Source organism: Pristiophorus japonicus, unplaced genomic scaffold, assembly GCF_044704955.1.
Source record: "Pristiophorus japonicus isolate sPriJap1 unplaced genomic scaffold, sPriJap1.hap1 HAP1_SCAFFOLD_389, whole genome shotgun sequence".
Lineage (NCBI taxonomy): Eukaryota > Metazoa > Chordata > Chondrichthyes > Pristiophoridae > Pristiophorus > Pristiophorus japonicus.
The window spans coordinates 413,062-439,429 of record NW_027253750.1 but is presented as its reverse complement, the minus strand read 5'-3'; the positions used below and the strand labels follow the sequence as shown (position 1 = coordinate 439,429).

The following is a 26,368-nucleotide window of genomic DNA, read 5'->3' as shown; positions in this document are numbered from 1 at the left end:
GTTGGAGGAGTGTGGGGGGTGGTGGAGGAGTGTGGGGGGTGGTGGAGGAGTGTGGAGGAGTGTGGGGGGTGGTGGAGGAGTGTGGGGGGTGGTGGAGGAGTGTGGAGGAGTGTGGAGGAGTGTGGGGGGTGGTGGAGGAGTGTGGGGAGTGTGGAGGAGTGTGGGGGGTGTTGGAGGAGTGTGGGGGGTGTTGGAGGAGTGTGGGGGGTGGTGGAGGAGTGTGGGGGGTGTTGGAGGAGTGTGGGGGGTGTTGGAGGAGTGTGGGGGGTGTTGGAGGAGTGTGGGGGGTGTTGGAGGAGTGTGGGGGGTGTTGGAGGAGTGTGGGGGGTGTTGGAGGAGTGTGGGGGGGTGGAGGAGTGGGGGGGCAGTGGGGGGTGTTTGTTTGTTGGAGGAGTGTGGGGGGTGTGGAGGAGTGTGGGGGGTGTTGGAGGAGTGGGGGGGGTGGAGGAGTGGGGGGGCAGTGGGGGGGTGTTGGAGGAGTGTGGGGGGTGTTGGAGGAGTGTGGAGGAGTGTGGGGGGTGTTGGAGGAGTGTGGAGGAGTGTGGGGGGTGTTGGAGGAGTGTGGGGGGTGGTGGAGGAGTGTGGGGGGTGGTGGAGGAGTGTGGGGGGTGGTGGAGGAGTGTGGGGGGTGGTGGAGGAGTGTGGAGGAGTGTGGGGGGTGTTGGAGGAGTGTGGGGGGTGGTGGAGGAGTGTGGGGGTGGTGGAGGAGTGTGGAGGAGTGTGGGGGGTGTTGGAGGAGTGTGGGGGGTGTTGGAGGAGTGTGGGGGGTGTTGGAGGAGTGTGGGGGGTGGAGCAGTGGGGGGGTGTTGGAGGAGTGGGGGGGTGGAGGAGTGTGGCGGGGGGCGTGATGGAGACAGGATGTCAATAATGACGCCTTGAGGAATATATCCAACCAGGGTTAGCGGCCCTATTCTCAGTCCCAGATTGAACCCTGACTCCCTGCTCATTGTGCCTGGTCCTCGAGTCGCCCTTCACTACCCCAGGGCTGGAGACAATCAGCCGGTTCCGCCCCCGATTGCTTTCCAGTAGCCACCTGCCACATTTATGAGGACCAGATCTGGTTTTGATTGTGAGGCCTTTGGCAGTTAAATTTCTTGCCAATCACTGGGCGGGCTGATAGGCACTTGGGTAAGGCACCTCGGAAATCGGCACACGGGGCTGGTCTCCCAGCACGTGGAGGAGGGGGGAATGAATGTGGTGTAGAATAGTGGCAGGCAGCTCGCGGGGCGTGGTGGTGGATGCTTCATAAAGAGCCGGGTCATTGCTGACCGGTTATTTGCCTGCATGCTGTTATCGACAGAGGGTTGACAGCAAGTGGCTGTTTAATCGCCTGGATGCATAATGTTGCCTCCGTTTATAAAACACTGTGGCATTTCTTTCTTTTTTTGTGACTTTTCCAGACACAAACCGTTTCTGTTTTATTTCAACATTCTCAAGTGTGCCAGCCCTCTGGTACTGCTGGAGTTACAGTGCCCAACCACACAGGTAAGAACATTACTCCTTTCTGAGTGGAAATGGATAAAACTTTCATGATTTTAATTGTCACTGCCTCGCAGTTAAGGGCGTGAGATTCCTCCTGTTTATTTTAGTAGAAAGTCTGAGGACACAGAAAAGAATTTTACTTTCCTAATGTGAAAGGATTACAAAATAAGATCAGATAAAATGACGTGTAGGTGTGTTCCCGGGGAGTGCCCGGGGTCGGGGGGGGGGAGGTTCCCGGGTATGTTCCCGGGCTGGTGTCCGGATGTGTTCCGGGGTGGGGGGGGCGGGGGTAGTAGCTGGGAGCACCAACCCAGGTCAGGTGGCTCCATATTGGTTCCAGGGTCAGCCCAAAGTTGTTGCCAAATTGAAACGATTGGAGTTTCTCGGGTGCTTGTATTACTGGATTGGCTGTAAAGGAAACGACACCCAAAGTGGTGAAGCTAGAAAATAAATGTCATATCAACAAAGTTTAACAAATTTAATGGATAACCCGTGCTGTGCCTGCTCTGGGAGTGTTTGATGGGACAGTGTAGAGGGAGCTTTACTCTGTATCTAACCCGTGCTGTGCCTGCCCTGGGAGTGTTTGATGGGACAGTGTAGAGGGAGCTTTACTCTGTATCTAACCCGTGCTGTGCCTGCCCTGGGAGTGTTTGATGGGACAGTGTAGAGGGAGCTTTACTCTGTATCTAACCCCATGCTGTACCTGTCCTGGGAGTGTTTGATGGGACAGTGTAGAGGGAGCTTTACTCTGTATCTAACCCCCTGTACCTGCTATGGGAGTGTTTGATGGGACAGTGTAGAGGGAGCTTTACTCTGTATCTAACCCCATGCTGTACCTGCCCTGGTAGTGTTTGATGGGACAGTGTAGAGGGAGCTTTACTCTGTATCTAACCCCATGCTGTACCTGTCCTGGGAGTGTTTGATGGGACAGTGTAGAGGGAGCTTTACTCTGTATCTAACCCCCTGTACCTGCTATGGGAGTGTTTGATGGGACAGTGTAGAGGGAGCTTTACTCTGTATCTAACCCCATGCTGTACCTGCCCTGGGAGTCTTTGATGGGACAGTGTAGAGGGAGCTTTACTCTGTATCTAACCCGTTGTACTTGACCCAGGAGTGTTTGATGCTGATACTAAATCCATTCCCAAACACTAATGCACCTCACTTTGATAAACCTTAGAAAATTATTGAAAAAGCTTTGACAGTCACTCTGCCCTTTGCTGACCCCATTGACTTTGTTTTTGCAGACCTGTGTTGCTAAATGCCCAGAGAAGTTTGACAGTTTCTTAACTGTCTTTGGGATGCATAAGGTGAATCCAGAGAGATGGAAGAATTATATCCAATTCTGTAAACCAGGCTTTAATGATTCCACCAAGGTGAGTTGCAGTAATGTTGTTTTCACTTGTTTCTTTTTCCAGTTTCTCCCCCATCTCTCCTGAAGGTGCTGACTCTCCCTGGGGTACAGTTCCCCATCTCTCCTGAAGGTGCTGACTCTCCCTGGGGTACAGTTCCCCATCTCTCCTGAAGGCGCTGTCTCTCCCTGGGGTACAGTTCCTCCTCTCCTGAAGGTGCTATCTCTTCCGGGGGCATAGGTCCCCTCCTCTCCTGAAGACTCTGACTCTCCCCGGGGTACACGTCTCAGGCACCAGCTGTCTCGGGAGACTTTCGCAAAGGGCGATCCTTCATAGAAACATAGAAATTTACTGCAAAGAAGGAGGCCATTTTGGCCCATGGTGTCTGCGTCGGCCGACAAAGAGCAGCACGGCCCTTCGCCAGCAGCCCCAAAGGTTACATACAAACCCATGAACAATAACAGAAAGGCAAATAGCACCCAGCCAAACCAGTCCGCCCCTCACCACTGCCACACCTCTTATACTAAAAACCATCTACACTCCACCCCAACTGGAGCCATGTGATCTCCTGGGAGAGGCAAAAACCAGATTAAAAACCCAGGCTCAAGTGTGACCCTAGACAGTAAGTGGCAGCGGGGATTGAATGGTAGGGAGTGTTGCAGCAGAACCCCATCTGTTCTCACCGACATCGACACACACTGGACAATGTGTGGGATCAGGAACCCTGGCTGATTTCCTTCTACAGTAGCTAACTTGGCACTGACTGGAGCTGTAACCTGGGACCTTCTGTCTGCACCACACCGGACAGTGATTACTTGCTGAGCCAGTGAGCCAAGTGATCCCCTGACACAATCAGCTACGATTTCCTCACCCCTCCGAGTTTCAGATTGTTCCAATGTACTTTTCCCAGAGAATACCCAAATGTTTTGTGAACCCATTCTTTAGGTTAATAAGCCCAGTTTTAAAAATTAGCGCTAACTCGTGATAAACCATTTGTGGAGAGTGTGAGGGAGGACCACCATATTCTCCCATTGCCTTTGAAAGTGGAAAATTGCAAGAGCAAACCATACAGGCTAAACTTCAGAGTCAGATTTATTTACAGAAGATATAACGTACAGAAGCAAAAAGACCCAGCATGATACACAAACAACTTGCACAACTATTGTTTTTTTAAGTGTGAAATGAACATAAGAACATAAGAAATAGAAGCACGAGTAGGCCACTATTTAATAAGATCATGGCTGATCTGATCATGGACTCAGCTCCACTTCCCCGCCCGCTCCCCATAACCCTTTATTCCCTTATCGCTCAAAAATCTGTCTATCTCCACCTTAAATATATTCAGTGACCCAGCCTCCACAGCTCTCTGGGGCAGAGAATTCCATGGATTTCCAACCCTCTGAGAGAAGAAATTCCTCCTCATCTCAGTTTTAAATGGGCGGCCCCTTATTGCGAGACTATGTCCCCTAGTTTTAGTTTCCCCTATGAGTGGAAATATACTCTCTACATCCACCTTTGGAGCCCCCTCTCATTATCTTACATGTTTCGATAAAATCACCTCTCATTCTTCTGAACTCCATGCATAGGCCCAACCTACTCAACCTTTCTTCATAAGTCAACCCCCTCATCTCCGGAATCAACCCAGTGAACCTTCTCTGAACAGCCTCCAATGTAAGTATATCCTTCCTTAAATACGGAGACAAAAACTGTCGCAGTACTCCAGGTGTAGCCTCACCAATACCCTGTACAGTTGTCGCAGGACTTCTCTGCTTTTATACTCTATCCCCTTTGCAATAAAGGCCAACATTTCATTTGCCTTCCTGATCACTTGCTGTACCTGCATACTCACTTTTTGTGTTTCATGCACAAGGCCCCCAGGTCCCTCTGTACTGCAGTACTTTACAATTTTTCTCCATTTAAATTATAATTTGCTTTTCTATTTTTTCTGCCAAAGTGGATAACCTCACACTTTCCCACATTATACTCTATCTGCCAAATTTTTGCCCACTCACTTAGCCTGTCTATATCCCTTTGCAGATTTTTTGTGTCCCCCTCACAATTTGCTTTCCCACCCATCTTTGTATCATCAGCAAACTTGGCTACATTACACTCGCTCCCTTCATCCAAGTCATTAATATAGATTGTAAATAGTTGAGGCCCCAGCACCTATCCCTGAAGTACCCCACTAGTTACTGTTTGCCAACTGGAAAATGACCCATTTATCCTGACTCTCTGTTCTCTGTTTGTTAGCCAATCCTCTATCCATGCTAATATATTACCCCCAACCCCGTGAACTTTTATCTTGTGCAGTAACCTTTTATGTGGCACCTTATCGAATACTTTCTGGAAATCCAAATACACCACATCCACTGGTTCCCCCTTATCCACCCTGCTAGCAAATTTGTCAAACATGATTTCCCCTTCATAAAACCATGCTGACTCTGCTTGATTGAATTATGCTTTTCCAAATGTCCCGCTACTGCTTCCTTAATAATGGACTCCAGCATTTTCCCAACGACAGATGTTAGGCTAACTGGTCTATAGTTTCCTGCTTTTTGCCTGCCTCCTTTTTTAAATAGGGGTGTTACATTTGCAGTTTTCCAATCCACTGGGACTGCCCCAGAATCCAGGGAATTTTGGTAGATTACAACCAATACATCCACTTTCTCTGCATTCTCTCTTTGCCTTTCAGACGCCTGTCGAAGTGTTTCGGGATGAGATCTGTCCTGCCTTCATAATTCCCAGCAAGCCTTGTAAGTGTTTGTGGGTTTGATTGTGGCTGGGAGAGCTCGCCCACTTCTGCCTTCGGTCATTTCCCTTTGACCTAAACCACAAAGTCTGAGCCAGGGAGTAGGGATATTAGCTCCCAGGGTGGAAGGTGAACAGTTTAGATTTAGTAAACCACAGCGAGGATGAAACAGGTGATGATTCAAAATGCAAAAGTGAGCGGGGTCATTTTTAGATGAACAAAGTGATTGAAAGGTGAAAAGATAGACCATAGGACGTGGAATAAGGGACAGGGTGTCGGGTGGGATTGAGAGGTTTAAGGGACAGGGTGTAGGTTGGGAGAGGGGGTATAAGGGACAGGGTGTAGGGTAGGATTGAGAGGTTTAAGGGACAGAGTGTAGGGTGGGATTGAGAGGTTTAAGGGACAGGGTGTAGGGTGGGATTGAGAGGTTTAAGGGACAGGGTGTAGGGTGGGAGAGGGGGTATAAGGGACAGGGTGTAGGGTGGGAGAGGGGGTATAAGGGACAGGGTGTAGGTTGGGAGAGGGGGTATAAGGGACAGGGTGTAGGGTAGGATTGAGAGGTTTAAGGGACAGGGAGTAGGGTGGGAGAGGGGGTATAAGGGACAGGGTGTAGGGTGGGATTGAGAGGTTTAAGGGACAGGGTGTAGGTTGGGAGAGGGGGTATAAGGGACAGGGTGTAGGGTGGGAGAGGGGGTATAAGGGACAGGGTGTAGGGTGGGATTGAGAGGTTTAAGGGACAGGGTGTAGGGTGGGAGAGGGGGTATAAGGGACAGGGTGTAGGGTGGGAGAGGGGGTATAAGGGACAGGGTGTAGAGTGGGAGAGGAGGTATAAGGGACAGGGTGTAGAGTGGGATTGAGAGGTTTAAGGGAGAGTGCAGTGGGATGTTTTGAACTTTTGATCTGGCCGGGTGGTCCTACTGGTCCTTTTCCTGTCTGCTATATTTATTGTGATAATAGTGTGCTGCCAAAGTCCAATTTGTGTTTAAAACCCAGCAGCACACGCCCACAATCAGAGTCCCGAAATATTACTCTGATAGATAGAGTACAACAATGCCCTCGGCACACGGAGTAACGAGAGGAAGCTCATCTTTATTGGGCAGTGAGGTTGAATCCTGTCAGAGTGGAGGAATTGGTGATAGTGGGCTGTATAATGAGGCAACATCTTGCACAAGGCAAATTGTTGGGAATGTGGGAGGGTGGCTGTATGCAGTTTGAATAACGTAAGGAACACCTCCCATCACACAGGAACCAGTGGGCATTTATTTTTAAAAGTCTTTGGTGTCCATGGGGTCGGGGCGGGGTGCAGGAGGGGTCGGGGCGGGGTGCAGGAGGGGTCGGGGCGGGGTGCAGGAGGGGTCGGGGCGGGGTGCAGGAGGGGTCGGGGCGGGGTGCAGGAGGGGTCGGGGCAGGGTGCAGGAGGGGTCGGGGTGGAGGAGGGGTCGGGGCGGGGTGCAGGAGGGGTCGGGGCGGGGTGCAGGAGGGGTCGAGGCGGAGGAGGGGTCGGGGCGGGGTGCAGGAGGGGTCGGGGTTGGGGTGCAGGAGGGGTCGGGACGGGGTGCAGGAGGGGTCGGGGCGGAGGAGGGGTCGGGGCGGGGTGCAGGAGGGGTCGGGGTTGGGGTGCAGGAGGGGTCGGGGCGGGGTGCAGGAGGGGTCGGGGCGGGGTGCAGGAGGGGTCGGGGCGAGGTGCAGGAGGGGTCGGGGCGGGGTGCAGGAGGGGTCGGGGCAGGGTGCAGGAGGGGTCGGGGTGGAGGAGGGGTCGGGGCGGGGTGCAGGAGGGGTCGGGGCGGGGTGCAGGAGGGGTCGAGGCGGAGGAGGGGTCGGGGCGGGGTGCAGGAGGGGTCGGGGTTGGGGTGCAGGAGGGGTCGGGACGGGGTGCAGGAGGGGTCGGGGCGGGGTGAAGGGGTGTAGGAGGGGGCGGGGTGAAGGGGTGCAGGAGGGGTCGGGGCGGGGTGAAGAGGTACAGGAGGGGTCGGGGCGGGGTGAAGGGGTGCAGGAGGGGTCGGGGCGGGGTGAAGAGGTGCAGGAGGGGGCGGGTGAAGGGGTGCAGGAGTGGTCGGGGCGGGGTGCAGGAGGGGTCGGGGCGGGGTGAAGGGGTGCAGGAGGGGTCGGGGCGGGGTGGAGGAGGGGTTGGGGCGGGGTGGAGGAGGGGTTGGGGCGGGGTGGAGGGGTGCAGGAGGGGTCGGGGCGGGGTGAAGGGGTGCAGGAGGGGGCGGGGTGGAGGAGGGGTCGGGGCGGGGTGAAGGGGTGCAGGAGGGGTCGGGGTGGAGGAGGGGTCGGGCCGGGGTGGAGGAGGGGTCGGGGCGGGGTGGAGGAGGGGCGGGATGAAGGGGTGGAGGAGGGGTTGGGGAGGGGTGCAGGAGGGGTCGGGGCGGGGTGGAGGAGGGGTCGGGCGGGATGAAGGGGTGCAGGAGGGGTCGGGGCGGGGTGGAGGAGGAGTCGGGGCGGGGTGGAGGGGTGGAGGAGGGGTCGGGGCGGGGTGCAGGAGGGGTCGGGGCGGGGTGGAGGAGAGGTCGGGGAGGGGTCGGGGCGGGGTGGAGGAGGGGTCGGGGCGGGGTGGAGGAGGGGTCGGGGCGGGGTGGAGGAGGGGTCGGGGAGGGGTCGGGGCGGGGTGGAGGAGGGGTCGGGGCGGGGTGGAGGGGTGCAGGAGGGGTCGGGGCGGGGTGGAGGAGGGGTCGGGGCGGGGTGGAGGAGGGGTCGGGGCGGGGTGCAGGAGGGGTCGGGGCGGGGTGGAGGAGGGGTCGGGGCGGGGTGGAGGAGGGGTCGGGGCGGGGTGGAGGGGTGCAGGAGGGGTCGGGGCGGGGTGCAGGTGGGGTCGGGGCGGGGTGGAGGTGGGGTCGGGGAGGGGTCGGGGCGGGGTGGAGGAGGGGTCGGGGCGGGGTGGAGGAGGGGTCGGGGCGGGGTGGAGGGGTGCAGGAGGGGTCGGGGCGGGGTGCAGGAGGGGTCGGGGCGGGGTGCAGGTGGGGTCGGGGCGGGGTGGAGGTGGGGTCGGGGAGGGGTCGGGGCGGGGTGGAGGAGGGGTCGGGGCGGGGTGGAGGAGGGGTCGGGGCGGGGTGGAGGGGTGCAGGAGGGGTCGGGGCGGGGTGCAGGTGGGGTCGGGGCGGGGTGGAGGTGGGGTCGGGGAGGGGTCGGGGCGGGGTGGAGGAGGGGTCGGGGCGGGGTGGAGGAGGGGTCGGGGCGGGGTGGAGGAGGGGTCGGGGCGGGGTGCAGGAGGGGTCGGGGCGGGGTGCAGGTGGGGTCGGGGCGGGGTGGAGGAGGGGTCGGGGCGGGGTGCAGGTGGGGTCGGGGAGGGGTCGGGGCGGGGTGGAGGAGGGGTCGGGGCGGGGTGGAGGAGGGGTCGGGGCGGGGTGCAGGTGGGGTCGGGGAGGGGTCGGGGCGGGGTGGAGGAGGGGTCGGGGCGGGGTGGAGGTGGGGTCGGGGAGGGGTCGGGGCGGGGTGGAGGAGGGGTCGGGGCGGGGTGGAGGAGGGGTCGGGGCGGGGTGGAGGAGGGGTCGGGGCGGGGTGGAGGTGGGGTCGGGGCGGGGTGCAGGAGGGGTCGGGGCGGGGTGGAGGTGGGGTCGGGGCGGGGTGGAGGGGTGGAGGAGGGGTCGGGGCGGGGTGCAGGAGGGGTCGGGGTGGGGTGGAGGGGTGCAGGAGGGGTCGGGGCAGGGGTAAGGATCTCGATCTAGCGCAAGTACCAGTTGAAGTAAAGTTTCTCACAGGCTGCAGGAAGTGTGATACCAACTCTAGCCAGCTGCCTGATTGTTGCTTAACTCCAGAAAACAACAGGGAGGAAGTGAAGCAACCTGTACCGGTGTGTGAAGCGAGCGCCATCAGTCTGAACTGCACACACTCAGTAATGCATGGTGCAAATCCTGCACATTCCTTCTGCCACTCGGGTTTGACCCTTATTTGCCAAAGGCGCTGATACGATTTAATGGACGCCCTGACCTCCCCTTCCAAGTCTCACCATAGACTGAGTGTGGAGCGAGCCCGATTCTGTCCTCGGCCCACATTCACACCAACACCCTGACAGCAGGGCTCGCTGGGTGCTGATACGGAGCAGGAAGCTGTGTGCAATGAACCACATTTACTGAAAGAAGCCAGGACAGCTGGCCACTGAAATGCTGTGATTGGGACTTTGTCCGGAGGGATTTCTGATGTTCCAAGGCTTACCTTAACCTCTTGTTTTGTACAGTCACTCGCCGATGCTTCCCTGACCTAAAAACCATAAAGGGTGTGATTACTGTCGGCAACGAGACTGACTTCAAGCCTGAGGCTGGAGAACATGTAAATGCTACGCAGCTGCTCGCAGGAGCCAAGTTCGTAATCCTTTTGTTCACTTTGTGGTGTGAGTTTTATGCTCATTGGGGGCTGGAGATGGGAACACTTTCCCACCGTGAGTACTCCTTACCAAGGCCAGTATTGAGCACTCTCAGGTCAGGTACAGGAAAGCTCCCTGTCAGGCAAATGTCGGCTCAGCTCAGTGGTAGCACCCTCCCCTGCGTCAAGAAGTTGTAGGTTCCAAGATTCGAGCACATAATCTAGGCCACTGCCCCTCGTATCAACCCCCCCGCCCCTCGTACCCCCCCGCCCCTCGTACCCCCCCGCCCCTCGTACCCCCCCGCCCCTCGTACCCCCCCGCCCCTCGTACCCCCCCGCCCCTCGTACCCCCCGCCCCTCGTACCCCCCGCCCCTCGTACCCCACCGCCCCTCGTACCCCACCGCCCCTCGTACCCCACCGCCCCTCGTACTCCCCCGCCCCTCGTACCTTTCCCCCGCCCCTCGTACCTTTCCCCCGCCCCTCGTACCTTTCCCCCGCCCCTCATACCTCTCCCCCGCCCCTCGTATCCCCCGCCCCTCGTATCTCCCCCCCGCCCCTCGTATCCCCCCGCCCCTCGTATCTCCCCCCCGCCCCTCGTATCCCCCCCGCCCCTCGTATCTCTTCCCCCCGCCTCTCGTATCTACCCCTCGTATCTCTCCCCGCCCCACTCCGGCCCCTCGTATCTCTCCCCCCGCCTCTCTTATCTCCCTCTCGTATCTCCCGCTGCAATGGTCTCCAAGCTGCACAGCCCACTTCGAGCTCCTTCCCAAGATTCACAAGGTTCTGTGTGAGCTGTGTGTTATGTACCAACTACCCTTTCTGTTCTACAGGGGAGCAAATCTCGTTCTCGATGCCAGAGAGACGGCAATGAAGATATTTGAAGATTACACCAAATCTTGGGTCTGGATTTTGATGTAAGTGTTCAATTTATTCCCTCCCGTGCCTATAAGGTGGGACCAAGTTTTGGTCCTGCTGGTACTGCATCGTCACCTCTGGAGTCCCCAGTGGACTCCCTCCAATTTCTCATTTACATGCCGCTCAGCGACTTCATCTGAAAACACAACATCACGTTCCATATGTACGTCGGAGACATCCAGCCCAGCTCACAGCCGCCTTTCTCGAGCCTTCCACTGCCTCTCGCTTGTTTTGCTGCTTGTCCCACACCCAGTATTGGATGAGCAGAAATTTCCTCCAATTAACTATTGGTAAGACACCACGGTCATTGTCTTCAGTCTCCACCACAATCTCCATTTCCTAGCCACGATCTCGCATCACCCTTGTGCTCGCAGACCTACATTAGCTCCTGGTCTAGCAATGCCTGGAAGGTGTCGTCGACGGTGCTATCAAGCAGCACTTACTCACCAATAACCTGCTCACCGATGTCCAGTTTGGGTCCGCCAGGACCACTCGGCTCCAGACCTCATCACAGCCTTGGTCCAAACATGGACAAAAGAGCTGAATTCCAGAGGTGAGGTGAGAGTGACTGCCCTCGACATCGGCAGCATTTGACTGAGTGTGGCATCGGGGGAAATCTGCACTGGCTGGAGTCATACCTAGCATGGTTGTGGTTGTTGGTCCCAGCCCCGGACATCGCTGCAGGAATTCCTCAGGGCGGTGTCCTCGCTCCAACCATCTTCAGCTGCTTCATCAATGACCTTCCCTCCATCACAAGGTCAGAAGTGGGGATGTTCGCTGATGATTGCACAGTGTTCAGTGCCATTCACAACTCCTCAGATAAAGAAGCAGTCCATGCCCGCATGCAGCAAGACCTGGACGACATTCAGGCTTAAGTTGATAAGTGACAAGTAACATTCACTCCACACAAGTGCCAGGCAATGACTATCTCCAACAAGCGAGAGTCTAACCAGCGAACCTCGACGGCATTCCCATCGCCGAATCCCCCACCATCAACATCCTGGGGGTCACCATTGACCAGAAACTTAACTGGACCAGCCACATAAATACTGTGGCAACAAGAGCAGGTCAGAGGCTGGGTATTCTGCGACAAGTGTCTCACCTCCTGACTCCCCAAAGCCTTTCCACCATCTACAAGGCACAAGTCAGGAGTGTGATATAATACTCTCCACTTGCCTGGATGAGTGCAGCTCCAACAACACTCAAAAAAGCTCAGCACCATCCAGGACAAAGCACCCCATCCACCACCTTAAACACTCACTCCCTCCACCACCGGCGCACCGTGGCTGCAGTGTGCACTGTCTACAAGATGCAACTCATCACAGCTTCCTCGGCAGCACCTCCCAAACCCACGACCTCTACCACCGAGAAGGTCAGGGGCAGCAGGTGCATGGGAACACCACCACCTCCACGTTCCCCTCCACACAGCATCCTGGAAGTATATTGCCGTTCCTTCGTCGTTGCTGGGTCAAAATCCTAGAACTCCCTCCCTAATAGCACTATGGGAGCACCTTCACCACACGGACTGCAGCGGTTCAAGAAGGCGGCTCACCATCACCTTCTCAAGGGGCAATAAATGCCAGCCTTGCCAGCGATGCCCACATCTGGGAACTAATTTAAAAAAAAACTCTGACCAAGCTTTTGGTTACCTGTCCTAATATCTCTTCATGTGGCTCGGTGTCAAATTGTGTCTGATAACACTCCTGTGAAGTGCCTCGAGACGTTTTATTACGTTAAAGGCACGATATAAATGCAAATTGCTGTTAATTGACTTTTGTCCCTGTTTTGCAGCGGTATGTTCATCGCACTGGTGCTCAGTCTGCTCTTCGTGTTGTTGATGCGGTTCACTGCCTGTTTCATGGTATGGCTGAGCATACTGCTGCTCATTGCTGCCCTCGGCTACGGTACGTTAACATCGGCTGGGACAGTAATGCTGCTGCCACTCTTCATAGATCAGGAGTACTGAAACATTTCCTCAACTGCTCCAGTCCCACTCAAATCGGCAAGCGCCTCCGTGTGCTTGGCTTAGACCAGGCCGCACTGACCCATAAACCCCGGGGAGTGTGACCCGGTGTAGTACTGACCCACAGACCCCGCCCGGTGTAGTACTGACCCATAGACCCCGGTAATGTGACCCGGTATAGTACTGACCGACAGACCCGGGGAGTGAGGCCCGGTGTAGTACTGACCCACAGACCCCGGGGAGTGTGACCCGGTGTAGTACTGACCTACAGACCCCGGGGAGTGTGACCCGGTGTAGTACTGACCCACAGACCCCGGGGAGTGAGGCCCGGTGTAGTACTGACCCACAGACCCCGGGGAGTGTGACCCGGTGTAGTACTGACCGACAGACCCCGGGGAGTGAGACCCGGTGTAGTACTGACCCACAGACCCCGGGGAGTGTGACCCGGTGTAGTACTGACCCACAGACCCCGGGGAGTGTGACCCGGTGTAGTACTGACCGACAGACCCCGGGGAGTGAGGCCCGGTGTAGTACTGACCCACAGACCCCAGGGAGTGTGACCCGGTGTAGTACTGACCCACAGACCCCGGGGAGCGAGGCCCGGTGTAGTACTGACCGACAGACCCCGGGGAGTGAGGCCCGGTGTAGTACTGACCCACAGACCCCGGGGAGTGTGACCCGGTGTAGTACTGACCGACAGACCCCGGGGAGTGAGGCCCGGTGTAGTACTGACCCACAGACCCCAGGGAGTGTGACCCGGTGTAGTACTGACCCACAGACCCCGGGGAGTGAGGCCCGGTGTAGTACTGACCGACAGACCCCGGGGAGTGAGGCCCGGTGTAGTACTGACCCACAGACCCCGGGGAGTGTGACCCGGTGTAGTACTGACCGACAGACCCTGGGGAGTGAGGCCCGGTGTAGTACTGACCCACAGACCCCAGGGAGTGTGACCCGGTGTAGTACTGACCGACAGACCCCGGGGAGTGAGGCCCGGTGTAGTACTGACCCACAGACCCCAGGGAGTGTGACCCGGTGTAGTACTGACCCACAGACCCCGGGGAGCGAGGCCCAGTGTAGTACTGACCCACAGACCCCGGGGTGTGTGACCCGGTGTAGTACTGACCCACAGACCCCGGGGTGTGTGACCCAGTATAGTACTGACCCACAGACCCCGGGGAGTGTGACCCGGTGTAGTACTGACCCACAGACCCCGGGAGTGTGACCCGGTGTAGTACTGACCCACAGACCCAGGGGAGTGTGACCCGGTGTAGTACTGACCCACAGACCCGGGGAATGTGACCCGGTGTAGTACTGACCCACAGACCCCGGGGAGTGTGACCCGGTGTAGTACTGACCCACAGACCCGGGGAGTGTGACCCGGTGTAGTACTGACCCACAGACCCCGGGAGTGTGACCCGGTGTAGTACTGACCCACAGACCCCGGGGAGTGTGACCCGGTGTAGTATTGTCCCACAGACCCCGGGGAGTGTGACCCGGTGTAGTACTGACCCACAGACCCCGGGGAGCGAGGCCCAGTGTAGTACTGACCCACAGACCCAGGGAGTGTGACCCGATGTAGTACTGACCCACAGACCCCGGGGAGTGTGACCCGGTGTAGTACTGACCCACAGACCCCGGGGAGTGTGACCCGGTGTAGTACTGACCCACAGACCCCGGGGAGTGTGACCCGGTGTAGTACTGACCCACAGACCCCGGGGAGTGTGACCCGGTGTAGTACTGACCCACAGACCCCGGGGAGCGAGGCCCAGTGTAGTACTGACCCACAGACCCAGGGAGTGTGACCCGGTGTAGTACTGACCCACCGACCCCGGGGAGTGTGACCCGGTGTAGTACTGACCCATAGACCCCGGGGAGTGTGACCCGGTGTAGTGCTGACCCACAGACCCCGGGAGTGTGACCCGGTGTAGTACTGACCCACAGACCCCGGGGAGTGTGACCCGGTGTAGTACTGACCCACAGACCCGGGGAGTGTGACCCGGTGTAGTACTGACCCACAGACCCCGGGAGTGTGACCCGGTGTAGTACTGACCCACAGACCCCGGGGAGTGTGACCCGGTGTAGTATTGTCCCACAGACCCCGGGGAGTGTGACCCGGTGTAGTACTGACCCACAGACCCCGGGGAGCGAGGCCCGGTGTAGTACTGACCCACAGAACCCGGGGTGTGTGACCCGGTGTAGTACTGACCCACAGACCCCAGGGAGTGAGGCTCGGTGTAATACTGACCCACAGACCCCGGGGAGTGAGGCCCGGTGTAGTACTGACCCACAGAACCCGGGGAGCGAGGCTCGGTGCAGTACTGACCCACAGATCCCGGGGAGTGAGGCCCGGTGTAAGATGACCCACAGACCCCGGGGAGTGTGACCCGGTGTAGTACTGACCCACAGACCCCGGCTGCACTGCCCGGTGAATTATTGACCCACAGACCCCGGGGGATGGTTCAGACTGAACTTATCTGGCTGTGGTACAGTTCAGGCTTTACCATCAATTTCCGTGTCCTTGGTTAAGCAGGGTTCCTGGTGTGATTACTATCCAGTGACCGCTGATGGAACGCGTGTGTGTGTGGACATTGTGAGATTAGGGTGAGGTTTGGCTCTGATAGCGCTGCTCAGATGCCTACAGTCACTGTTGAGGCTCACTCTCGGAGTACAGTGGAGGACTGTTCGAGAAACTGCCCCCCAGTAGCAATCGGTGCCTTGTAGTGTGGAAGGGAGGAAGGGAAACAATCCCACGGAATGTTTGTGAGTTGGGAGTTAGCGTATGTTACAGTGGGGATCAGTTACTATATTCTTTTGTTGCAGGTATTTTTCATTGTTACATGGAATATCGAGCTTTGAAAGGAATAGTGGGGTCGGATGTCACAATCACAGACCTGGGCTTTCAGACAGACATACGAGTGTACCTGCACCTGCGGCAGACCTGGCTTGCATTCAGTAAGTAGCTGCTCCACATTATAGTGCTGGACTCTGCTGTGTGAGATTGAGCTATTACCGACTGTTGGGGTTAAGGAGTACGGAGATATTATTGACTGTTGGGGTTAGAGAGTACGGAGTTATTACCGACTGTTGGGGTTAGGAAGTACGGAGATATTACCGACTGTTGGGGTTAGAGAGTACGGAGTTATTACCGACTGTTGCGGTTAGGAAGTACGGAGATATTACCGACTGTTGGGGTTAGGGAGTATGGAGATATTACCGACTGTTGGGGTTAGAGAGTTCGGAGTTATTACCGACTGTTGGGGTTAGGGAGTATGGAGATATTACCGACTGTTGGGGTTAGAGAGTACGGAGATATTACCGACTGTTGGGGTTAGAGAGTACGGAGTTATTACCGACTGTTGGGGTTAGAGAGTACGGAGTTATTACCGACTGTTGGGGTTAGAGAGTACGGAGTTATTACCGACTGTTGGGGTTAGGGAGTATGGAGATATTACCGACTGTTGGGGTTAGGGAGTACGGAGATATTACCGACTGTTGGGGTTAGGGAGTACGGAGATATTACCGACTGTTGGGGTGAGAGAGTACGGAGTTATTACCGACTGTTGGGGTTAGGGAGTACGGAGATATTACCGACTGTTGGGGTTAGGGAGTATGGAGATATTACCGACTGTTACATTTATTCAGTGCCTACAGGCCAGGTTTGGGAACAACATGATCAGTACCCAGGGACCCTGCCGTGAGCTTAGATTCAGAGTGTGTCACCGCTGTTTTATTATCATTCCAGAGGTTTGATCTGCTTCTGTTATTAATCAGTTGCCAATGGTCAGTGTTCAGAGAAAATATATAATAAGAGGTTTGAAAAAAGCGAAGTCCTGATAATTGTGGCGAACACGTTGCCGCTTCGAGTTCGAGGGCCTGTCTGTATCGTTTAACTTTGTCCTGCAGAGGAGTTTGGCTGTACCCGTTATGCACCCAAGTCCAGCAAACCACTTCCTGGAGGGGCAGTACTTGATGGTTTCAATGTCGGTCTCATCCGCTTGTCTCAAATTCCAGACTCGTTTTTTGAGCACAAATTATGGTCAGATTTTAGTTTTAATCTGCTAAAGATTACATAAAATATTTAGTTTTTCTCTCCATTATTTTCACTGTCGTGTTTTCAGGATTTTTCTTTCAAAATTTCCATTTTTTAAAACGGTCTTTGTTGGTGTTTCATTTCTCACACAACACACGTGTGTCCAAGACATGTTGTGTAACACTAAATGGGCTTGAATGAGAAGTGTAACTTCATTAGTCTGCTTTAAATTGTATTTCTAAAGTCGTGGAGCGCTGACGTACACAAGTAACCTTCCGGCAGTACCAGGGGTCCGAGAGTCTAGTGAGAAGACACAAATAACCTTTCGGCAGTACCAGGGGACCGAGGGTCCAGTGAGAAGACACAAGTAACCTTCCGGCAGTACCAGGGGACCGAGGGTCCAGTGAGAAGACACAAGTAACCTTCCGGCAGTACCAGGGGACCGAGAGTCTAGTGAGAAGACACAAATAACCTTTCGGCAGTACCAGGGGACCGAGGGTCTAGTGAGAAGACACAAATAACCTTCCGGCAGTACCAGGGGACCGAGGGTCTAGTGGGAAGACACAAATAACCTTCCGGCAGTACCAGGGGACCGAGGGTCCAGTGAGAAGACACAAATAACCTTCTGGCAGTACCAGGGGACCGAGGATCCAGTGAGAAGGAGGAACTGAAGGATATCCTTATTGGGCGGGAAATTGTGTTAGGGAAATTGATGGGATTGAAGCCCGATAAATCCCCGGGTGCCCTGATGGTCTGCATCCCAGATTACTTAAGGAAGTGGCCCTAGAAATAGTGGATGCATTGGTGATCATTTTCCACCAGTCTATTGACTCTGGATCGGTTCCTATGGACTGGAGGGTAGCTAATGTAACACCACTTTTTAAAAAAGGTGGGAGAGAGAAAGCGGGTAATTATAGATCGGTTAGCCTGACATCAGTAGTGGGGAAAATGTTGGAATCAATTATTAAGGATGAAATAGCAGTGCATTTGGAAAGCAGTGACGGGATCGGTCCAAGTCAGCATGGATTTATGAAAGGGAAATCATGCTTGACAAATCTTCTGGAATTTTTTGAGGATGTAACTAGTAGAGTGGACAAGGGAGAACCAGTGGATGTGGTGTATTTGGACTTTCAAAAGGCTTTTGACAAGGTCCCACACAAGAGATTGGTGTGCAAAATCAAAGCACATGGTGTTAGGGGTAATGTACTGACGTGGATAGAGAACTGGTTGGCAGACAGGAAGCAGAAAGTCGGGATAAAAGGGTACTTTTCAGAATGGCAGACAGTGACTAGTGGAGTGCCGCAGGGCTCAGTGCTGGGACCCCAGCTATTTACAATATACATTAATGATTTGGATGAAGGAATTGAGTGTAATATCTCCAAGTTTGCAGATGACACTAAGTTGGGTGGCAGTGTGAGCTGTGAGGAGGACGCTATGAGGCTGCAGAGTGACTTGGATAGGTTAGGTGAGTGGGCAAATGCATGGCAGATGAAGTATAATGTGGATAAATGTGAGGTTATCCACTTTGTTGGTAAAAACAGAGAGACAGACTATTATCTGAATTGTGACGGATTAGGAAAAGGGGAGGTGCAACGAGACCTGGGTGTCATGGTACATCAGTCATTGAAGGTTGGCATGCAGGTACAGCAGGCGGTTAAGAAAGCAAATGGCATGTTGGCCTTCATAGCAAGGGGATTTGAATACAGGGGCAGGGAGGTGTTACTACAGTTGTACAGGGCCTTGGTGAGGCCACACCTGGAGTATTGTACACAGTTTTGGTCTCCTAACTTGAGGAAGGACATTCTTGCTATTGAGGGAGTGCAGCGAAGGTTCACCAGACTGATTCCCGGGATGGCGGGACTGACATATCAAGAAAGACTGGATCAACTGGGCTTGTGTTCACTGGAGTTCAGAAGAATGAGAGGGGACCTCATAGAAACGTTTAAAATTCTGACGGGTTTAGACAGGTTAGATGCAGGAAGAATGTTCCCAATGTTGGGGAAGTCCAGAACCAGGGGTCACAGTCTAAGGATAAGGCGTAAGCCATTTAGGACCGAGATGCGGAGGAACTTCTTCACCCAGAGAGTGGTGAACCTGTGGAATTCTCTACCACAGAAAGTTGTTGAGGCCAATTCACTAAATATATTAAAAAAGTTAGATGTAGTCCTTACTACTAGGGGGATCAAGGGGTATGGCGAGAAAGCAGGAATGGGGTACTGAAGTTGTATATTCAGCCATGATCTTATTGAATGGCGGTGCAGGCTAGAAGGGCCGAATGGCCTACTCCTGCACCTATTTTCTATGTTTCTATGTACAGTGTTGGTTTAGTTCCCAGAATTCAGTTGAACTTTAATTTAGTCTCCTCACTTCTTGAGTTTTAGTTTCAGTTTCCATAAGGTTAGTTCTCATTTTAATTATTTGACAAAAACACAGTTTTCATCAACAAATATTTTGATTGGCTGAATTGCAGCCCTTGTCCTATATCGGGAGAAGGTCTGTAGAAAGCAGAGGACTTAAACCCACTGCCAACCTATGAAGGCAGAGCAGAGAGAGAGTGGTGCTGTGACAGCCTCCGCAAGCAGGTAATGACCATTCCTTGATTTATCTTAGTGATGTTGGGTGACTTTTACCTGCCAGTTTTCCACTTCTCTAAGACTATGAATAACCCTTGAAAACACGAGTCTCAGGCGATCTCGTCAGACATGGGAGGCTTGCATGAAGACAAAACGTATTCAGCAGAGAAATAATTAAACAACAGACCTGGAGCCAGGCGTGTGTGGTGTGGAGTGTTGTAGTCAGTGTGTGGCGTTCTGTCTGTTCCCGGAGCCAGCTGTCCGACTGCCTTGTCTTTTGTTGCAGTGATTATTCTGGTGATCATTGAAGTTGTAATCATTCTGCTGTTAATATTCCTACGGAAAAGGATCATGCTCGCGATCGCCCTGCTGAAGGAAGCAAGCCGGTGAGTCCAGGGTTCATTCTCACACAGAGGATGGGGCAAGGCTGGAGCGGGAGGGGCTGAAGTGGGAGCAAGGGGTTGGGGCGGGGGGGAGGTGGTGTTAGAAGGGGAGTCGGGAGAGGTTGAAGGGGGGTTGGGGCAGGGTGAGGTGGGGAGTGTTGAGGCGGGTGGGGAGGGGGGAGCGCTTGAAACGGGGGTGTTGAGGGATTGAGACGGGAGGGGGATGGTGTTAGAAGGGGGGAGCGGCGGGAGAGGTTGAAGGGGGATTGAAGTGAGCGGGGTTGGGGCAGGGTGAGGCGGGGGATTGAGGCGGGCGGGGGTGTTAGAAGGGGAGTCGGGAGAGGTTGAAGGGCGGGTGAGGCGAGGGGGGTTGGGGCTGGGTGAGGTGGGGAGTGTTGAGGCGGGTGGGGAGGGGGGAGCGCTTGAAACGGGGGTGTTGAGGGGTTGAGGCGGGAGGGGATTGAAGAGTTCCCATGGATATAAAGTTGCCTGTATGATCAGATGGGTCCCACTTGTCTCCAGTGAGAGACAGGAGACGATCTCGTCACCCTGGGTGGAAATTGTCGAGTTCCCCACTGGTGCCTTTTCACACACTCAGCCAATGAGGACATGTGGAGAACGGGGAGATAGTTGGATTAAAAGGGTGACTCTTTTTAAAAACACATCACTTACTTGACAAGTTTTTTTTGTCCTCTTTCCACAGAGCGATCGGATACATCATGTCCTCTCTGGCCTATCCTCTCGTCACGTTTGCACTGCTCTTAGTCTGCGTAACTTACTGGGCTATCACAGCTGTGTATCCTCCAACATAAACTAACTGCCTATTACTGCGATATTTATTTCAACCATTTATTGCTGTCTTCCGATCTGTAACCCTTTAACATAGTTGGTGCCAAAAGTTAGAGAGCAATAATCAGCATGGTCAGTGCACAGACCGTGTACAGGGTAAAGGCCATTTCTCCGTTTCTAGCTAAATCGCTGTGTGGTATCAGAGCTGGTTGTGATAAGCTGTCGGTTCATGGCAGCTCAGGGACATCAGCATGTTGATGCAGTAACATTTTAACCTTCTCGCATCTGTGACTCAGCGCGTAACACTCACACTTCTGAAGGTTGTGGGTTCAAGGCCCATTCCAGAGACTTAAGCACAAAAATCTAGGCTGACACTGCAGTGCAGTGCTGAGGGAGTGCCACACTGTCGGAGGGGCAGTGCTGAGGGAGTGCCGCACTGTCGGAGGGGCAGTACTGAGGGAGTGCCGCACTGTCGGAGGGGCAGTGCTGACGGAGCGCCGCACTGTCGGAGGGGCAGTACTGAGGGAGTGCCGCACTGTCGGAGGGGCAGTACTGAGGGAGCGCCGCCCTGTCGGAGGGGCAGTACTGAGGGAGTGCCGCACTGTCGGAGGGGCAGTACTGAGGGAGTGCCGCACTGTCGGAGGGGCAGTGCTGACGGAGCGCCGCACTGTCGGAGGGGCAGTACTGAGGGAGTGCCGCACTGTCGGAGGGGCAGTACTGAGGGAGCGCTGCACTGTCGGAGGGGCAGTGCTGAGGGAGGTCTGCACTGTCGGAGGGGCAGTGCTGAGGGAGTGCCGCACTGTCGGAGGGGCAGTGCTGAGGAAGTACCGCACTGTCGGAGGGGCAGTACTGAGGGAGTGCCGCACTGTCGGAGGGGCAGTGCTGAGGAAGTGCCGCACTGTCGGAGGGGCAGTGCTGAGGAAGTACCGCACTGTCGGAGGGGCAATGCTGAGGGAGGTCTGCACTGTCGGAGGGGCAGTGCTGAGGAAGTGCCGCACTGTCGGAGGGGCAGTGCTGAGGGAGTGCCGCACTGTCGGAGGGGCAGTGCTGAGGAAGTACCGCACTGTCGGAGGGGCAGTACTGAGGGAGCGCCGCCCTGTTGGGGAGCCAGTACTGAGGGAGTGCCGCACTGTCGGAGGGGCAGTGCTGAGGGAGTGCCGCACTGTCGGAGGGGCAGTGCTGAGGGAGTGCCGCACTGTTGGGGAGCCAGTACTGAGGGAGTGCCGCACTGTCGGAGGGGCAGTGCTGAGGGAGTGCCGCACTGTCGGAGGGGCAGTGCTGAGGAAGTGCCGCACTGTCGGAGGGGCAGTACTGAGGGAGTGCCGCACTGTCGGAGGGGCAGTACTGAGGGAGTGCCGCACTGTCGGAGGGGCAGTGCTGAGGGAGTGCCGCACTGTCGGAGGGGCAGTACTGAGGGAGTGCCACACTGTTGGGGAGCCAGTACTGAGGGAGTGCCGCACTGTCGGAGGGGCAGTACTGAGGGAGTGCTGCACTGTCGGAGGGGCAGTGCTGAGGGAGTGCCGCACTGTCGGAGGGGCAGTACTGAGGGAGTGCCGCACTGTCGGGGATCCCGCTCTTCGGTGCAATTGTTGAATTGAGGATGCTGTGGCACCATTTGAAGATGAGGAGCGAGTTCTCTGGTATTCTGGCCAATATTTCTCTCAAACACCTCCGACAAAATAACTGGCCATTGACCTCTTGCTGTCTGAACCTTGGCGAATGTATTCACTGACATAACAGCAGAGTAATTGATTGCATGTGCAGGTCTCCTGTGCGATCTGAGGCTGTGACAAGTTGCTGTGTAAATGCTCAGACATAGTTTCCACTTTTGAATTTCAAACCCTTCATTTAAAGAAATTCTTATTTCCTTGACTGCTTTTCTGAAGCTATCTGTCAACCTCCAACGAAGCAGTTTATAAAGTGATGGCCAATGAGACCACCTGTAACTACAGCATGAAGACCTGTGACCCCACAGTGAGTGCGATTTCTGTACAGAAAATGCTGAGTAGAGAAGGGACTCTTTTATCTTTTATATTTCTGTCACGGCCCAACCTGAAGCAGATTGCAAACCAGTCTCACTGGCCCTCTGACTGGCATGCACAGATCTGAGCGGGACTCTGGGTGCTGGTCAGGAGCAGGATCTCCGGCAGATTTCTGCAGGTCTGGTTCAGTGCCGCGTGCTCAGAGTACTGGGCGAGCGGTGAGAATGTGGAACTCGCGACCACAGGGAGTAGACGAGGCGAATCGCATCGATGTATTTAAGGGGAAGCTAAATAAACACCTGAGGGAGAAAGGAATAGAAGGATATGCTGATAGGGTAGGAAGAGGCTCATGTGGAGCATAAACACTGGCATGGACCTGATGGGCCGCATCTGTGCTGTAGCTTCTATGTAATTCTGTAAAATCTACCCCTTGTCAGAGGGGCGGTACTGAGGGAGCACCGCACTGTCGGAGGGGCAGTACTGAGGGAGCACCGCACTGTCGGAGGGGCAGTACTGAGGGAGCACCGTGCTGTCGGAGGGGCAGTACTGAGGGAGCACCGCACTGTCGGAGGGGCAGTACTGAGGGAGCACCGCACTGTCGGAGGGGCAGTACTGAGGGAGCACCGTGCTGTTGGAGGGGCAGTACTGAGGGAGGACCGTGCTGTCGGAGGGGCAGTACTGAGGGAGCACCGCACTGTCGGAGGGGCAGTACTGAGGGAGCGCCGCGCTGTCGGAGGGGCAGTACTGAGGGAGCGCCGCACTGTCGGAGGGGCAGTACTGAGGGAGCTCCGCGCTGTCGGAGGGGCAGTACTGAGGGAGCGCCGCACTGTCGGAGGGGCAGTACTGAGGGAGCTCCGCGCTGTCGGAGGGGCAGTACTGAGGGAGCGCCGCACTGTCGGAGGGGCGGTACCGAGGGAGTGCCGCACTGTCGGAGGGGCAGTACTGAGACTTCGGCTGATGCAGCACAGACCAAGGGTTGGAGAATGCCACACCGAGCAGTGTAAGGGAGGGTGTGGGACAGCTCTGCTCCAGTCTCGGGAGCTCAGTGTGTTTTGTTACGGTTTATGCACTGGATATTTCCGTGAACCAAGGTAATGACCTGCATTCTCTCTCCTTGTAGACATTCAATATTTCCAACATCACAAAGGAGTGCCCAGCAGCACAGTGTCTGTTTGCGTTCTACGGTGGCGAGTCCTATTATCATCGCTACCTCATCCTGTTCCAATTCTTCAACATTTTCCTCTTCTTCTGGCTCTGCAATTTTGTCATTGCTCTGGGACAGGTTACACTTGCTGGAGCATTCGCCTCCTACTACTGGGCCTTCAACAAACCAGCCGACATGCCCCTCTGCCCTGTGTTTTCTTCATTGGGACGAGCACTCAGGTAAGAGTTTGGGAACATAGCAACAGGAGGAGCCCATTCAGCCCCTCGAGCCTGTTACACAGGAACAGGAGAAAGTCTTTCAGCTCCTCGCTGGCTCAGTGGGTACCTGTATCAGCGGGTGTAATGCTAGGCCCGCAGGCCCCACATTGGAGCCCTAGTCTGTCCAAAGCCAGGATACAGTGAGTGTTTCAGAGCTGCACAGGAAAGAATAAGATAGGTCTCCTGGTGACTATCCAGTGCCCCCTGCTGGGCGTTCGTGATTGTCTCACGACGAATAACTTGCTAATGGGGTCGAGGCTTACGCAGGAAGAATGGCCACTTGGGTTAGATCTGGCATGTTTACGCTCCCCTCCCTGCCCCCGGCCCCCCACCCCATCCATAGAACCTGTAACCCAGGGAAAGTTGGCGTATTCAGTGCAGATGGGGAACTGTACCCTGGGGAGAGTCAGCACTTTGGGGAGAGGAGAGGCCAAAATATGTTTGTAAGTAAATGGAAGAAAACGGTTTACTGAATCAGTCTGTTGTTTGTGCTGCCAACTCTGACTGTGCCGACGCACCAGTGGTTTCTAACTTGCTGACAATGTGTTTCCTGCAACACTCATAATTTCTGCAATTTCTGCTCTGTCGGGTATCAGCCACCCAAACCAAGCTTGTCCACACCCCAGCTACTACACCACAAAGGCCCGGTGCTTCAGCCAGTGCTGCACTTGGCTGGCTGTGGGGGTGTATGAAGGTGCACCGGTGATGGCTCGCACTCAGTGATCTGCCCCATGACTGCCGGGGTGACTGGGCCTCGCCGGGGTGACTGGGCCTCGCCGGGGTGACTGGGCATTGCTACCTTATTGCAGGCAGTGTTATTTGAACTTTATAACTTCACTGAATTACTTCTGGTCAGTGCAATGCATGTTTCTTCTGTTCAGTTTATTTTTCACTCTGATTTTCTCCTCCGACCAGTCCTCCCTCCAGTCGCTGATCCTTGCTGCAGTCCCTGTTCACGGGCACTGGCAGCTCGCCCGAGTGTGAGGTGAGACACTGCGTGTCAGGAAAAGCACGAGAGTTGAGCCCCCGGCACGCACACACACGCTCTGTCTCTCGGGGGAATCACTGGGTCGTAAGCAGGAAGGGAACCGTGGCTGATTGCAGCGTCACACACTTGGTCCTGGTTAAGTTCGGGCAGTTCAACACACACCAGGGCTTGAAGCTGCACCGTACTGGGTCATGAATCTACTGACTGAGCTTCCACATAGCACAACAATAACCACTTACATTTAGGTAGCTCCTTTCACCAAGTAAAACCTCCCCAGGTGCTGAGCCAAATATGTTTGGTCAGAGTGGCGAGTTTTAAGGTGAGTCTTAAAGGAGGAGAGGGTGTAGAAACTGAGGGGTGTAGGGCTTGGTGGCTGAAAGCCTGGCTGCTAATGGTGGGGTAAAGGGAAGGGCCGATGCATAAGAGACCAGTTGGGAACAAAGATCTTGGAGGGATGTAGGGCTGGAGGGGGTTACAGAGATGTGGAGGGGCGTGATCATGGAGGAGCACAGATTCAGCATTTCTCTGAGTGGTGTTTTTCCGACTCAGACATGGTTTCAAATTGACCTGGATTCTGATGCCTTTCTTTGGATGGCTCCCAGTTTGGTTTTGTTTGGTCTGGGTGCCACCCACTGGCTGGTTGGGAAAGTGCAGTTGCAGGTCTGTGTCCCTGCCTGAGGACCCAGGGGAGCAGCATTTAAAACCAAAACACAACAGCGGGAGGGGGAATAAGATGGGGAGAGAACTAGAAGCAGCTAGGAAGTGCTTGGATGGAGGACTGAAGGGATATTAGCAGCAGACAAACGGAGGCCTACTGAGAGAAATCGAGAAATAAAAGATATTTCCGGGACAACAGCCTGAAACATCGACTGCTTTTCCACAGATGCTGCCTGGCCTGCTGAGTATTTTCAGCTTTTTCTGTTTTTATTTTTAAATTTCCAGCATATGCAGTGTCCACAGCCCTAACTGCAGCAGGAGGGGGCGGAATCTGAATCCAAAAGTGAAGATCGGGATTCAAACCCTCCCGATAGGAATGGTGGGAGTGACTCGCCAGAAGAGAAATGGGGAGAGGGCAGACAGCGGGCTGCCCTGGTGCAGGGAGGCCTCCTGTGATCTGCAATTGCCTGTGGAACCAAGGTGCACGTTGCCAGGTGTCCTGAGCAGTGATGCCCCTGTTGTGGGTGATGTGCTGTTGATATTTTCTTTCTAGTTCATTTAAAATGCCTCCTCTCTGTTCCTGCAGATACCACACCGGCTCCTTGGCGTTTGGGTCCCTCATCTTGGCCATTGTCCAGGTTATCAGAGTTATTTTGGAATATATAGATCAGAAATTAAAAGGTAAACACCATTGCAACCTTTAAACTCTGACCTTCCTTTAGCTTTACAGCCGTAAGCACACATCCTTCAATTTCTCACCAGTTTGGCACTGCCTCACACTGGGGG

At 55.1% G+C, this 26,368-nt stretch overlaps 1 protein-coding gene across 4 annotated transcripts in view; it reads left to right on the top strand.

Annotated features, from left to right (window-relative positions):
• LOC139250552 (choline transporter-like protein 2) overlaps positions 1 to 26,368 on the top strand; it is a 120,132-nt gene that overhangs the window by 48,084 nt on the left and 45,680 nt on the right. For all 4 annotated transcript variants that reach the window (XM_070872937.1, XM_070872940.1, XM_070872938.1 and 1 more), the window contains exons 5-16: positions 1,401 to 1,485; positions 2,727 to 2,855; positions 5,524 to 5,584; positions 9,755 to 9,878; positions 10,711 to 10,794; positions 12,587 to 12,699; positions 15,579 to 15,710; positions 19,648 to 19,747; positions 20,448 to 20,540; positions 22,420 to 22,507; positions 23,636 to 23,898; positions 26,169 to 26,263. In XM_070872937.1, coding sequence (XP_070729038.1) covers positions 1,401 to 1,485; positions 2,727 to 2,855; positions 5,524 to 5,584; positions 9,755 to 9,878; positions 10,711 to 10,794; positions 12,587 to 12,699; positions 15,579 to 15,710; positions 19,648 to 19,747; positions 20,448 to 20,540; positions 22,420 to 22,507; positions 23,636 to 23,898; positions 26,169 to 26,263 — 1,367 coding nt within the window. The remainder of the gene's footprint in view (positions 1 to 1,400; positions 1,486 to 2,726; positions 2,856 to 5,523; positions 5,585 to 9,754; positions 9,879 to 10,710; positions 10,795 to 12,586; positions 12,700 to 15,578; positions 15,711 to 19,647; positions 19,748 to 20,447; positions 20,541 to 22,419; positions 22,508 to 23,635; positions 23,899 to 26,168; positions 26,264 to 26,368) is intronic.